The sequence below is a fragment of the Salvia hispanica genome, chromosome 2 (assembly GCF_029641045.1).
Source record: "Salvia hispanica isolate PSC_SH4W2 chromosome 2, Shi_PSC_v1, whole genome shotgun sequence".
In the NCBI taxonomy this organism is placed as follows: Eukaryota; Viridiplantae; Streptophyta; class Magnoliopsida; order Lamiales; family Lamiaceae; genus Salvia; species Salvia hispanica.
The window spans coordinates 26,582,063-26,597,238 of record NC_142693.1 but is presented as its reverse complement, the minus strand read 5'-3'; the positions used below and the strand labels follow the sequence as shown (position 1 = coordinate 26,597,238).

Genomic DNA, 15,176 nt, shown 5'->3' with positions numbered 1-15,176 from the left:
CGATTCACTTGCAAGATATCACCTTTGAATTTAAAATAACACATAGATCAACAAGGAATCAAAATAAAATAAGATGCATGCATCCTAAGATTTCAATTATTTTTTCGATCAAGATTACTAGAAGCTTATGTACTTCGATTAATTTCGGCCACCCAAAGAATTAAACACATCAGTCCAACTCAAAAATAAGACAACACATCCTCACTTATTTGGCCAAAAACAAAAACTCATTAACTCCATTTTCCAAAACACACGTATGGTCTCCCTTTTTATTTTAAAACAAACACCAAAATTATCAATATCCAATTAAATACTCAATATCCAAGGAACTTAAAAGAATTTAAAAAGGACACAATTTACTCCTACTTCAACATACAAACACGCGTACGACCTTTTCGCTTTAAGATATTTAAATTAAAAGAAACAAAAATTTAAAGATGAAGAACTCAAGTTACACTTCTCAAATGAAAATCCCGTCGGCTCTCTCTCTCTCTCAAATTTGCAACACAAAAAGAACAGAAAATTAGAGCTTTCCCCTTTGAACTCTCGTCAATTCCCCACAAAAATTAGTCACCACAAAACTCATATCAAAACAAGCAAACAAGGATGGATTCAATTGAGAAGCCGCCAAGCCAGAGGAAGCCGCCTCGCCGGAGGCGCGTCGCTGCCCGATTCTCCGCCGTCAGAAGGTCGCGCCGCCGGGTTCGACCTCGCCGTCGCCGTTCCCAAATCTTGGTAAGTTTTTAAATTAAAAGTCTTTCTTCCGAATTTGATTTCCGAATTGGGGTTGTTTTCATCAATTACGGTCTATGCGATCTAAAGCATGGAGGATGCAAAATGTACGAAATCGAAATTGGTTATTGGGAGAAAGAGGCGTATACCGGTTGCACGTGAAGCAGATTGGTGGATGGACGAGTTGCTGTTGCTGCCGCTTTCGTTTGCTCCTCCAAGTTTCGGAGTCTAGCGTTGGCGACGGGAAGGAGATGAAGGTGTTGGGTGATGCTTCTTCTTTGTCGAATTCTTCACTGTTGGAGTGTTTGAGATTGTGAAAGAATGGAGGAATTAGGGTATGGGGGTTTATATATTGCTTGATGGATAGTTGATTGATGATTTATTTTGGGAAGAAATTCTGTAGAGTGGGTAACGGTTATGGATAGTGAGAAAGGGCCAAAGGGGTGAAGATGGAGGACGAGAAATCTTTGCTAATTTTTAATTTAATTATTTTCTTCTTTCCATAATTGTAATCAAAGAAAGTCTTTGGGCTCAATATAAAGATCTCATGTTTTAATTAATTAATTTGGGGCTCAAATCCTTGTATTTTATTTTAACTAGTTTCACATATGTGCTATGCACAAATTAGTATAATTTTAACACATTGATTTTTAATTTTAAATTAATTAAACAAAATTAGAATCAATAATAATAATGAACGATATGAGTAACAATTTTAATTATATGAGAATAAAAAAGTCTATACAAATCAACATTGAAGCATAATAAATTTGAAACAAATCACATAATATAATGTTTAAACATTAAATGATCGATGGAGTAGGATGATAAAAATCTATCATAAAGAATTAAGGATAATTGCAACCAATACCTAAAAGATCTATGGATCAAAAAACTAAAGTGAAAATGATATCACTTGTCCAGCTACTTTAAAATAAGTCAGTCAATCTGCATTTATGATTCATCTATTTAACAATAGATCAAGAGAAACGAAGGTGCATAAACCAACCTTGTCAAACAAATATCTAAACATCCGCTCATACAAATCCGAGAAAGAGTAAATTGTTAGTTAATAAAAAAAGAATTGAAGAAAATGAGGTAGACCTTGGACAAATCGACTTTGGGGAAGGACTTGATGACGTTAAGAACTCGGTCTATAACTGCCTGCTTGTCGAGGTGATCATTCAACAAAACTCCTAAGTAAAATAACTCGTTTGTCATCTTTAAAGTCGTCCGCTTCACCTAAAACTACAATAAAATAAGGAACAAAATCAATTTGCAATACACAAAATCAATAATCTATCTATATTAAAATAATCGTACTTAGAGCAAAGCATGAGATGTGATACACTAAATGAACATTTAAGCACCATTGAAGCCAAGAGTCGCCGAAATGTGCTTTTCAGATAACCAAGGCAACTTCATCTTATCCACTCCAGCAAAGCCATCACTACAAAAAACGGTGCCTTTTACCTAGCACCGAAAGTGCTAGGAAAACCCCGAAAGTGCTAGGAAAAATGGAGGTTTCCTAGCACATTTCCGAGCACCTTAAGTGCTAGTAATTCTTCTAATTAGCAACAAAATTAAACAAAAACCAAACCTACACCAACCCTAGCTAAACCAAATACACCGAATTCAACTAAAATCTAAAATCTCAGTGAAAGCACACGAAGCGATAATCATAGAATCAAAACACCTACAGCAGAAAACCTAAGGTTCCAAAGCATATTGGAGGCGTGACAAATCACTAACCTGCAGGTGTGAGAGAGAGCGGAGATCGGCGACCAAGCGGAGAGAGAACGACTATAAAGCAGAGAGAGATCGGCGGCGGCCAAGCGGAGAGAGAGCAGCGAGAGGGAGAGAGAGCGGCAGCGGCGAGTGAGAGAGAGCGAGAGGAGAGAGAGGGATCCAGAAATGTTTTGGACTTTGGTTTAGTATCCCTAATCAAGTCAATAATTTAGTAAATAGTTAATCAAGTCATCTTCGAGTCACTCAGAATAATTGGAATTTGGGAATTAATTCTTACTAATTAATTTGGGAATTTGGGAATCAAGTAAGTGCTTCTGAATTTATTTAATGACACAAAATATGCATGACTAAGTAATGAGTTTGTAAATAACATTTAAATCAATGTTTACCGTTTCATCATTGTCTTCATTTTCCTCCTCTTCTTCTTCTTCTTCTTCTTCTTCTTCTTCTTCTTCTTCTTCTTCTTCTTCTTCTCCATCTTCATATTCATCATTGTCGGCAACTTCTCTCAAAATTAGAATCATTGCACCACTAGGATCACATCGTGGAGGGTCTATTTGAACGTCATCGGAAATTTCATGAACTTCCACTTCATCTTCTTGAAAAGCCGTGTCTTCATTTTTTTCTTTTGGAGCGGCATGACTAGCATAAAATTTATTTACTCGAACTTTGAACACTGCTCGCCAATTCGCCTTGTCTCTTTTCTTGCTCGGAAAAGATACAAAATAAACTTGAGATGCTTGTTTGGCTAAGATGAATGGATCGTATTTTGGATACTCCTTCTGAATATTCACTTCAACAATTTTGTACTTCGGATGAACAATTGTACCACCGCGTGGAGCCGGAGCCGGATTATACCACACACAATTAAACAATACAACTTTCTTTATTGGTAATGCCCGATATTCCACTTCCAAAATTTCTTTCAAAATGCCGTAGAAGTCATCCTCATCATAGCTGTAATTTGACCCTCTGATGCATACCCCACTATTGACTGTAGATTTACTCTTTCCATAGGAATCTGTGTGAAATTTATATCCATTGACAAAACAAACATTGTAACTTGTAACCTCGATTAATGGTCCTTGCGACAAATAGTATAGATGACTATCACGAGGCAAGTTATTACGGCCCTGTGTACCAAACACAATTAATGAATAATTATTTTTTCGACAAATAAAGTACAAAGAAAAAAATATAGAAAACTTACATATTCTTTGAACCATGATGCATAATGATCTTCTAATTGTTGCTCTATCTGAGGAGGTGTTATTCCCGGAATCCACTCACGCAATTGTGCAATGAACATACTGTTTTATAAAAAACAATTACTAAATTAACATTTAATCAGTTAAATAAACGAGTATTGAGGAAATCAAACTTACAGCTCGAATTCCTTTGCTTCTTGAGTATTAACTAATATATAAGTTTGTGCCGCTTTGTATTCCACTTCTAACAAGAATCGTCTTCGTCCATTCCCAACACATCTCGTAGCATATGTGAAAATTGGAAGCATATCTTTGGGGTGAGTAGAACCTCCTCCATCGTCATTACGAGGAACATCTCTGCCTCGGCAACGGACATGTGACTCGAAGTAATAAGTGCAGAAATGTGATGCTTCCTCAGTCAAATACGCATTGCATATAGATGCTTCAACTGCAGCTTTGTTCTTGACATTTAACTTCAACTTGCGCATGTACCGTTCAAATGGATACATCCATCGAAAATGCACCGGACCTGCAATCAACGCCTCATATGCTAAGTGGATTGGAAGATGCTCCATGGAGTCAAAGAAAGACGGAGGAAATATCATCTCAAGCTTGCACAAAGTAACTGCAATCGACTCATGATATTTTGTCATATCAATTTCCCTTATCACCGTAGCCGTAAGATCTCTGAAGAAATTGCTCAACTCGGTCAAAGGTTCCCATACTCTGTGTGGAAGTAACTCACGGAGTCCGATTGGTAACAATCGTTGCATAAACACGTGACAGTCGTGGCTTTTCATACCGTACAACTTGTGTTTCTTCATATCAATGCACCTTGATAGATTGGAAACATAACCATCCGGGAATTTCAAACCCTGTACCCACTTGAGCAATAATTCCATACTTTCTTTGTCAAGCGTGTAATCAGCCTTATGTTATTTTCCGTCACTTGGCCAAAGCTCTGGTCGTATACCAAGCAATTCCAAATCCCTTCTTGCATTAGCGTTGTCTTTTGTCTTGCCTTCTACATTCATAATGGTATTGAAAATATTATCAAAAATATTCTTCTCTATGTGCATGACATCCAAATTGTGGCGAATCACATTTGTTTTCCAATACGGAAGATCCCAAAATATGCTTCGTTTATTCCACCCAAAAATCTTGCTCAACTCAGAGTTTATTTCTGCACCTTCATCAAATACTCTCTTGAATTCAAATTGTTCCAGATGATCAAGTATTTGTTCTCCATTTAAGAATGGAGGAGGACCAGAATGCTCGGTTGTGTTCTTTCTAAAGTTCTTTTTGTCTCTGCGGAATCGATGATTTCTGTTGAGAAACCTCTTGTGGCAATCAAACCAAGTGGTTTTCCGTCCATGCTTCAAGGAGAAAGCTTGTGAGTCCTCCATACAATATGGACACGCACGGTGTCCAGATGTGCTCCACCCTGACAACATTGAATACGCAGGGAAGTCACTGATAGTCCACATCAACGCTGCACGTAGCTGAAAGTTCTGTTTTCTTGATATATCATATGCAGGGATTCCTTCGGTCCATAAATCGTTGAGCTCTGCGATCAGGGGTTGTAGAAACACATCAATAGCACAATCATTGTAAGAAACATGTATGGATCTTTCATGCACATCAATGGTGGCAAGTTGTATGGAGTTAAAATCACTGGCCATAATGAGTACTGCGAACCGGTCTGACCAAATGGCTGAAATCCATCAGTACTAAGTGCTAACCTGACATTTCTTGATTCAGAAGCAAAGACAGGATGTATCTTGTCGAAGGTTTTCCAGGCTACAGAATCTGCCGGATGAGACATCTCTCCTGGAGTCTGGATGTGCTCTGCATGCCATCACATGGATTGAGCGGTAATTTCGGATGCATACAAACGCCTCAACCTTTAGCCTAAAGGGAAATAGTACATCTGTTTGAGTGGACTTGTGCCATTACCCTTAAATCTGGTCTGACCACAAACTTTGCATTCAGTTCGGTTCTCATCTTCCCTCCAGTAGATCATGCACCCTCTCTTGCAACAATCTATCTTAAGAATCGGCATATCTAAGGCCTGCATTTGTTTCTTGCACTTATAGAAGCTACTAGGCATACGGTTTGGCTTCGGCAGGCGCTCCTCCATAAATTGGCACAATTCGTCAATACCTCGTTGAGACATTCGATGTTCAGACTTCATAGTCATCAGTCGAGCATTTGTTGACAGCTCAGAATAATCACAACCCGCCCACAAATCGGCCTGAGACGCTTCTAATAAATTATAGAACTGTTGCAACTCATTGGTGGGGGATTCTGGCATGTAAGTAGGCGGGACATATTGTTCGGAATGTTGCGCCTGGAAATGATAAGGCTTGTGAATGGCTGTCTGTCCCCACACATTGTGTACCATATGTTGGTATGGATCCGATGATGGATCGAAATGCATAGGTTCAACCGATATTGAACTGGATGACGCTTCCACATCGCAATGGAATCTCCAATCATAGTAATTTGGAGTAAACCCCCTTCTCACAAGGTGCTCTTTCACCGTATCAGTAGGAAAAAATTTGCTATTATCACAATGTTTACATGGACATCTAATTTTCGAACCATCCATTTTAGAGGGAAATGACATAGCAAAATTCATAAACATATCTAACCCGTCGATAAAGTCACGATTGAATTCTCCGGTGGGATGCTTTCTCTCATACATCCATTCTCGTCCAAGAATTTTATCCATTTCACTATCCTGTAGTATGAAATCCAAAGAAAAAAAAATACTTTCAATAAATTAACAAAGAGTTTATAGAGAATAATTAGCAAATAAAAATTACACTTGATCATCAAAACATTACTTGAGTAAAAATATTATTTCAAGTTATTAAAATTCTTAAGTTAGCTAACTATTATTTTCATAGGTAAGTCCATTGTATATTAGTAACTTATCCATTTTACTATCCTATAACATAAATTAATACTATATATTAAAACAGATATAACAATATTTTAGATTATTTAACATAGAAGTTAGAGAGAGTAACTAATAAATATAAATTATACCTTTAGATAACAAAAAGATAATGAGGCAAGATGGCAACGGGCAAAGAGACTACTATGATTCGAAGAAATAAAAAGGTAAGATTGAAAATATGTAGGATAACCTGAAGAAACGAGCTGGAGAGAAAATGGAAGAAGTAAAATGGAAGAAGCCAGATCTAGATCTGGTTTTGAAAAAAAAATCATGGTTTTTCCGAGCACCTTCCAAGTGCTAGGAAATAATTCGAGCACAGATAATTTGTGCTAGGAATATTCCAAGCACCTTCCAACAGCTAGGAATATTATCGAGCTGGCAAGTTGTGCTAGGAATTTCCGAGCACCTTCCAAGTGCTAGGAAATATTACAAGTAAAGTCAAGTGGGGCTAGAACAATCCAAGCTCCTTAAGTGCTAGGAATTGTTTCGAGCACCTTGCAAGTGCTAGGAAATATTACGAGTAAAATCAAGTTGGGCTAGAAATATCTGAGCTCCTTAAGTGCTAGGAATATTTCCGAGCACAATCAATTTGTGCTAGGAATGATTCCGAGCACAGTCATTGTGCTAGCAATTCTGTTGAGCACGTTGACCATGCTCGAACTGTGGTCGTATAGATCATAATTTCTTCAACATTCCGAGCACTATCAGAAAATGCTCGGAAAATGCTAAGAAAATTCCGAGCACATATTGGTGCTCGGATATATGTGCTAGCTAAATGCGCGAATTTTTGTAGTGCATGAACACAGTAGCACAAATTGAAACTTGCATTAATAAACCAGGCAACACCAGAAACTTGACAAAGCCCCAATACATCTCCATTTCTTCCTTACCTTATAATGGCAACTATACATTTGATGAACAATTAGCCATCAATAAGCCCCTGAACCAAAATGGCTTATTTAGATAACAAAAGCCAACTTCACCATCAACTGCAGCAAAGCCATGTTCTGAAATAGCACACATTGAAATATCCATCAATTACATTTTTTCCACTATGCACCTCTAGAGTCAGTCAAAACTATACCACTGTATAAATTCTCTACAAACTTGCAGTAATTTCTCATTATCAAATCAGCTACCAGTTATAAAACATCAATTATTGGTAAAGAAAAAATAAATAAAGTGCAAACCAAAATTGGAATGGAAAGAGTAAGTAAAAGCCATAAACGGGAGAAATAGGGGCGAATTGAGTAGTTACAAAAAATGAATTGAAGGAGATACCCTATCATCAAGGACAGCGGCATTGTGGCGTACGTACTTATAGAGGTGTGGCAGCTCCAGAAACGAAAGGAAGCGGTAAATAACTACCGGATAAAACCGAGAAGGAAAAGAGCGGCGAAGTTTAGAAAAAAGCGTATGTAAAATCGCCCCAATTTCCAAATCATAGTTCATTACGGAATGGACGTACGCGGTGGCGGTTGCGGCGCCTCGGCGTGGTGGCAGAAGAAGGAGAATCTTGGTGCAGAACCTGAAAATTCTGGATAAATTTTTAATTTAAATTTATCACTCATGTATATAGTATGAAACATGATGGTAAACTAATCTCAAACGTGGGAAACCAACTAAACGTGGGAAACCAACATTGCTAAAATAACGAAGTATATATTCATATTAGGATTATATAGTTATTAAAATTAATTTCTAAATTTTATATTAATTGCATTTACATCCCTCAGCATAAATTGATTATTCAAAACCTCCCAAAACTCTCCTTATTCAAAACCTCCCAAAACTCCCCTTTTATATATTGTATAGATTGTGTAGCCCACAATTTATACTTCACAAAATTGGATTTGTTTTGTTTATTTAATTTATCGGATCCAACACGGAATTGAGTCCAATAAATATTTCTCACGGAAAGGAATTATTAATATATACAAAATTAATTCCGTCAATGCACCTTCAAACCCTAAGTCAAATTAGGTCACAAGAATAGCAGACAATTATTTCATTCTTTCATTTAATACACAGACTTCAAGGCATTAAAAGTATTCAAGGCAAAAATTTTACAGTTCGAAATTTAGGGTTCAAAAAGTAGGGCGTTACATGTTGTGTGTATGATGTTTTGCAAATAATGCATCTTAAACTATGCAATGTTGTATTTCTAAATTAGGCTACTTTCGTTTGTAATGTGTGATTAAGCAACCCTTGCATGCAATCTGCACAGATGCTAAAAAAATCAAATATTTCAATGTTCAAAATTGTTAAATTCTAATCTTATGTCTTAGACGTTGGACCAAAATATAACTGATATTTTGTTTCTCTTCCAAGACATTCCGTAATAGTCGAAATACATGTCAACCTTGAAAGTCCATCCCCATGGATCGACTCCGTTGAATTTCGGAGGATCGATCCGAATATAGGGTTGCTGCTCCGAATGGTTGAACTTTGAATTATCAGCATGAGCCATGGCGGAACAATTTTGATGAAGGAGAAGATTATGATTTAGAAAAATATGGAGTAATCTTTGTCATTTCCGTGTATTTACAGGGAGCAAGATATCTTAAGCTATTAGAAAAAGTAAATATTATTGGAAAATACTACCTCTCCCTCCCCCAAATTTTGACAATGTTTACCATTTCGGTCCGTCCCTGAAAATTTGACACACTTTACTTTTACCATTTTTTATAGTGGACCACATATTCCACTAATTCATTCCTTCTCACATTTTATTATAAAACTAATACTTTAAAAGTAGGACCCACATCCCACCAACTTTTTCAACTCACTTTTCATTATATTTCTTAAAACCCGTGTTGAGTCAATGTGTGTCAAAATTTGGGGGACGGAGGTAGTATGGTTATTGAGAATATGATTTTTAGTACTGTGATATTTTATCGAACACTTAGACTACTCCAGACTTTGTCGGGCCTTATGGTAAAATGTAGAATATGATAAAATAAAAATTTATAAAGATCAATTAAAGCACAAATATTAAAAGGGAACAACCGTACATGAAGTCGGTGACCGGCGACGGCGGTTGGGTGGAGCCGCAAGAAAGATCTGATTTGTGTGTGTGTTAAAAGGCACCATATTATTCTCTGGAAATGGGCTCTCTTTTGGGCCAATTTGTTTTGTTTAAATAATTCAGTTGGGCCTCTTTATTGGATTTGAGTCCCTTTTGAGAGTATGGCCCTTTTTTAAAAAATGATTGAGTCTCTTTGTACAAAGAGGTCTCCAAGATTAATTCTTCGGATTTAGTTATGAAACTCAAGAAATTAATCTCCTGCATAATTTATCCAAGTATAATCTCTTTCCTATTGTACTAATTTCACTTTAAAACTCGTGTTGTCCCCAAAGTCCATATTTTTATGGGACTAAATATCCGAGTGTTTAGTAAAATATGCATTTAAGGTATCTTGTAACTATCCACAACAAACTCCCTTTTCACTCGAGAACTTTCAAAATTAAGAAATATTAACATGCAAATTATGTTAAATCTAATTACTCGTTTAATAAAAACAGTGGTTGTATAAGTTGAAAACTTCAAAACTTGGGATGAATTATAAAAGTGATTTTTCTTCCTACGTTTCCACTTAATTTTATGTGTAATAATCAACATTTGTAATCATATAACCTGTTGGTCGAAATTTTCAACATTGATTATCGTTGATTTATTCAGCATAGAATGTAGAAGTCAAAATTTTTGACTTGTGATGATTTGTATCCCAATGAAAAATCATCACTATTTTGTTTATGATAAAATAATTATTTTTAAACATTTTTAAATATACGTTCATAGCATTTATTTCAGTTTAAAACAAGTGTCACCCCTCCCATTTGCTACTGACTTGACTTACGAAGTCTTCGTAAATAGTCAGTAAAGAGTCAAGCTTGTAGAAATGTCCAAGATATGGTATGTGTCACCAATTTTCTTTATTTTAGGGTGCAAAAATCAAAAGGTGAACTAATGTTTGCCATAATTCACGCAAAATTCAAAATGTGTTTACATAGCATTTATTTTACTCTCAAACAATTGTCACTCTCCAATTGCCCAAATTCCCTTTCCACACACACACACACACACACAGTTTGAGCCTTTGAGGAATATATATGTATAGTGGTAGCTTAAATCTTGTGTACCTCCACACATTACTACTTTTAAAATCAAGCCTAGTCAATGGATAGATCTTCCCATTTCTACCTCCTTATAACATCATTCTTCCTACTTCAATGGCTGATTTGTTCTGCCTCAGCCAACTCCGATATCAACACTGATCGTTCCTCGCTTACTACCTTCAAATCTCGAATCTCTTTCGATCCCAATAATATATTGACCCAAAATTGGAGCGGTGAGAGCGACGTTTGTAACTGGATCGGAGTTACCTGTGATTCTCGCTATCACAGGGTGACTCAGTTGAACATATCATACATGGGTCTTGTCGGGAGCATTCCACCAGAAATCGGAAATCTTTCTTTTCTCATTTCTTTAGATTTGACCAAGAACACATTTGGTGGTCCTATTCCCCCATCTGTTTTCAACTTGTCATTTTTAGAAATTTTGAATTTGGGGGAGAATAATTTGTCTAGCAGCTTACCATTTGATATATGCAAATACAATCTGCATAGACTCAAGAGACTTCGTATATCTTTCAACAAGTTGTATGGGGAAATACCATCGAGTTTGAAACATTGTTCGCAACTAAGGTATCTTTCTTTGCGCAGCAACAACTTGAATGGACTCGTGCCGGCACAAATTGGGAACTTGACATTGCTTCAAGAGTTATACTTTGGTGGTAACAATATAATTGGTAAGATCTTTCTATCTCTTAATAGCTTCCCTACTTTTTTGGTCTTGTTTGGTTTTAAAATGATCATTTTAAGGTCATATTCAATTTAATTCTTTAATTTCTATGCTTTACATTTGGGGTTTGTATAATAGGATGTTGATTTGATACAGTTCAAATTACAGGTAATATTCCAAAAGAGATCGGTAATCTTACAAATTTAAAATAAAGTAGAGGGGAGAATAAAGTAAGAGAGATGAGAGAATAAAGTATGTTGATTAGATGTTTTTGTTTTTTGCCGAAAAGAGAAATTATTCAAGTAACTTGGGACTATCCAAAATAAAATATGATCCAAGTAACTTGGAATAGAGGGTGTATCTTTTAATAGTTTCCCTACTTTTTTATTTTATTTGGTGTAGAAATGATCATTTTAAGGCCATATTTAATATAATTATTTAATTTCTATGCTTCACATTTGGGAATATGTAATAGGATGTTGATTTGATACAATTCAACTACAGGTAATATTCCAAAAGAGATAGGTGATCTTACAAATTTACAAATTTTGGACCTGAATATGAACAAATTAAATGGCACATTTCCAGCAACTATTTTCAGCATAGTATCATTACAAATTGTTGACTTTTCCTACAATCAACTTAGTGGACCATTATCACCACAAATTGGAAACATAACATCCCTTTTCAGACTAAGCCTTGAATTCAACAATTTCAGCGGTATGCTTCTTATACTCAAAATATTATTATTTATCTATTATTATAGCATGTAAATGGAATTTTTTTAAAATTTGAGTTGATTTATCTCTCTAATTAGGTAATATTCCTAAAGAGATTGGTCGTCTTAGTAATTTCGGGCGACTAAGCATGTCTGGAAATAAGTTCAGTGGATCATTGCCAGGAGAGATTGGGAACTTAACAACCATGTTTGGATTGTTTCTTCACAGTAATGATTTAAGTGGTATGAATATCTTTCTACCTTCCTACTTACAAGTCATATTTTACTAATTTAATTTGTTATTAATTGAAAACAAAAGATTGGCATAGCATTGTTTCACAATTTTATATTTATACAGGTAATATTCCTAAGGAAATTGGTCGTCTTAATAACTTGGTAGAGTTGCAATTGGAAGAAAACAATTTCAATGGATCACTTCCTGAAGAGATTGAAAACATGACACAACTTACATACTTGTGGCTCAACAACAATAATTTAGATGGTATGATTTCATATCTCTTTCGATATTATCTCTAATTACTAAATTAACTCATTTGGATCTCATGAGTTGCCATTATTTCACAGGTAATATTCCAAAACAAATTGGTCGTCTTAATTTGGAGGTACTCAATATTGCAACGAACCATTTTAGTGGTTCGTTGCCGAGAGAACTTGGAAACTTATCAGCCATGCGCCAAGCCTGGCTTGACGTCAATAATTTTAATGGTATCATGCTCACACTCTATGTCTTTCTCTCCTATATGTAAATAAACTATTACACGGATTTTATGGTTAGGTGAGTATGATGAGTACCATTTAAAATCATAATCATTCAAGGTATATTAACCTTCCAATTTTGGTTATACTGTTAATTAAAATTCATTGTATTAGTGAAATTTTGAATACTGTTTACATTAATTAACTCATTGGATAATATGAGTTGTCATTTTCAAAATTTGTACGGCCAGGTAATATTCCAAAAGAAATTGGTCATCTCAATAGTTTGGAGACACTCACTATTGCAATCAACAATCTTAGTGGACTGTTGCCAAGTGAAATTGGAAACATGACACGCATTCGTGAGTTATGGCTTTTCAACAATAATTTAAACGGTAACATCTCTCTTTCTCTATGTATATATCTCTCTACGACTCCCTCCTGTCCCCCATCGAATATCTCATATTTTTTTATAGATAGAATTTATTATTTTACCAACTCACTTAGCTCACATTTTATTATAAAATTAGGACGCACACAAACTTTTTTCACCCAATTTCCTTAACAAAGTCAAACAAGTACTGTATGTCATTCTTGATCCGTGTTCAATATCAATATTTAGGTCGAATACCTTCCGCCATTGGTAATATGTCAGGGCTGGCTTATTTAGGACTCCCTCATAACAAACTAAATGGAGAGATTCCATCATCCATTTGCGACTTGAGATTACTGTCACTCCTCCATTTAGCAGACAATCATTTGGAAGGACAGCTGCCAAAGTGCTTGGGAAACATCAATAGTTCACTATTGCTTCTTAATTTGGGTCAAAACCAAATCACAGCCCTCCAATCTACACTTGAAAAAGGATGCAGTCTTCAGTACATTAATCTGAAAGACAATAAATTGGAAGGAATACCACACTCCTTAATCAACTGTCACCGTCTGGAAAGCATTGATGTTGGTGATAATGAACTACAAGGTGCATTTCCCTTCTGGATGGAAGGATTCCCTCAACTTCGCGTCCTCATCTTGAGGTCTAACAAGTTGAATGGTACTATGTTGGAGGCTTTAAAGACCGAGCATCCGTTTCCAAAGTTGCAAGTCTTGGATATAGCAAGAAATGCGTTTGTTGGCTCTTTACCTGATACATATTTCATGAATTTCGGAGGTATGATAGATGCTAAGGATAATCTGACACGCGTTCAGAATGATGTGCTCCAAAGATATTTTGACTTAAGCGTCACTTTGAAAGGTTTAGATCAGACATTGCTGAGATTGTTGGATACGCTTACAACGATTGATTTTTCATCCAATAAATTCTCTGGGAATATTCCAGTTTCCATAGGCAATCTTAATACTCTGAGATACTTGAATTTGTCCCGTAATACTCTCACGGGACAGATTCCTGTGTCTCTTGGGAATATAAGTATTCTTGAGTCATTGGATTTGTCATGGAACAGATTAACTGGAAAAATTCCAAGTGATCTTACAAGGTTGACATTTCTTTCGAAATTAAATCTATCAATGAATAATCTTGTGGGGCCGATACCAAAATCTAAGCAATTTTCTACGTTTGAAAGTGATTCATATATAGGAAACTTGGGATTGTGTGGAGTTCCATTGGCAAAACAGTGTGAAAAAACTGATGGTAAACCAATGTTTCCTCCAGAAGAAGATGATGAAGAGTCGGGATTTATAGATGGATTTGGTTGGCGAAGTGTGGTGATGGGATATGGATGTGGATTTGTAGTTGGAATTGGAATTGGTTACATGGTTATAAGAAGCGGAAGGCCAAGATGGTTAGTGAAATTCTTTTTTGGCCTTGGATATAATAATAGTAAGATGAAGAGAAGAAACAGAGCAAAAGCAACAACGAGAAGTTGATTCAAAACAAGCATGTTGTGCTTTACTTGAGCTTCATTTGTAACACTAGCATGTTGTGTGTATGATGTTTTGCAAATAATGCATCTTAAACTATGCAATGTTGTATTTCTAAGTTAGGCTACATTTGTTTCTGTTGTATGATTAAGAGCATGAATAACCCTGGCCCGGATTTGGGCCGCAAGTCCCCTCCACGTCATCATTCCCTCAAATTAGGGGTTCCAGGCACAACTCCATTAACACCGCAGGCCACAACTCGGGCCACAACTCAGGCCACAACTATTCATTTCACAACATATTTTAATCGTAAAATAGAATACGTTGAACAATTAAAACCGGGAAAATTCATTGTTCAGTCAGAAAATAGGAAAAGAAAATTACAAATCCTAGAAAAAAAAATTA

At 35.9% G+C, this 15,176-nt stretch overlaps 2 protein-coding genes and 1 pseudogene across 3 annotated transcripts; 1 reads left to right on the top strand and 2 right to left on the bottom strand.

The window, feature by feature from the left end:
* Window positions 1-1,671: 1,671 nt before the first annotated feature.
* LOC148931960 (uncharacterized) lies at window positions 1,672-3,790 on the bottom strand. The gene is made up of 4 exons (XM_089064967.1): window positions 3,692-3,790; window positions 3,144-3,614; window positions 1,837-1,974; window positions 1,672-1,680 (listed from the first exon to the last, which is right to left on the bottom strand). Exons 1-4 carry the CDS (start codon window positions 3,788-3,790, stop codon window positions 1,672-1,674), a joined length of 717 nt encoding a protein of 238 aa, XP_088921093.1.
* A 72-nt stretch (window positions 3,791-3,862) lies between these two features.
* Window positions 3,863-6,093, bottom strand: LOC148931959 (uncharacterized; annotated as a pseudogene).
* A 4,552-nt stretch (window positions 6,094-10,645) lies between these two features.
* On the top strand, window positions 10,646-14,973 carry LOC125200855 (uncharacterized). 2 transcript variants are annotated; one of them, XM_048098658.2, is made up of 7 exons: window positions 10,647-11,465; window positions 11,963-12,178; window positions 12,276-12,419; window positions 12,535-12,678; window positions 12,762-12,902; window positions 13,145-13,288; window positions 13,516-14,973. In XM_048098658.2, the coding sequence occupies exons 1-7, from the start codon at window positions 10,835-10,837 to the stop codon at window positions 14,775-14,777; spliced, it is 2,682 nt and encodes an 893-aa protein (XP_047954615.2). In that variant the 5' UTR covers window positions 10,647-10,834; the 3' UTR covers window positions 14,778-14,973. The 2 variants fall into 2 exon arrangements, with proteins under 2 accessions (XP_047954616.2, XP_047954615.2); XM_048098659.2 differs by lacking the exon at window positions 11,963-12,178 and having other exon boundaries at window positions 10,646-11,465.
* Window positions 14,974-15,176: the final 203 nt, after the last annotated feature.

Coding starts and splice junctions, on each gene's coding strand:
- LOC125200855 (XM_048098658.2), top strand. CDS start 10,835: ATGGATAGATCTTCCCATTTCTACCTCCTTATAACATCATTCTTCCTA. Junction 11,466..11,962: donor TGGTGGTAACAATATAATTG/GTAAGATCTTTC, acceptor ATTCAACTACAG/GTAATATTCCAAAAGAGATA. Junction 12,903..13,144: donor TGACGTCAATAATTTTAATG/GTATCATGCTCA, acceptor TTGTACGGCCAG/GTAATATTCCAAAAGAAATT.
- LOC148931960 (XM_089064967.1), bottom strand. CDS start 3,790: ATGTTCATTGCACAATTGCGTGAGTGGATTCCGGGAATAACACCTCCT. Junction 3,615..3,691: donor CATCATGGTTCAAAGAATAT/GTAAGTTTTCTA, acceptor TTTGGTACACAG/GGCCGTAATAACTTGCCTCG. Junction 1,975..3,143: donor GAGCAGTGTTCAAAGTTCGA/GTAAATAAATTT, acceptor TTGTAGTTTTAG/GTGAAGCGGACGACTTTAAA.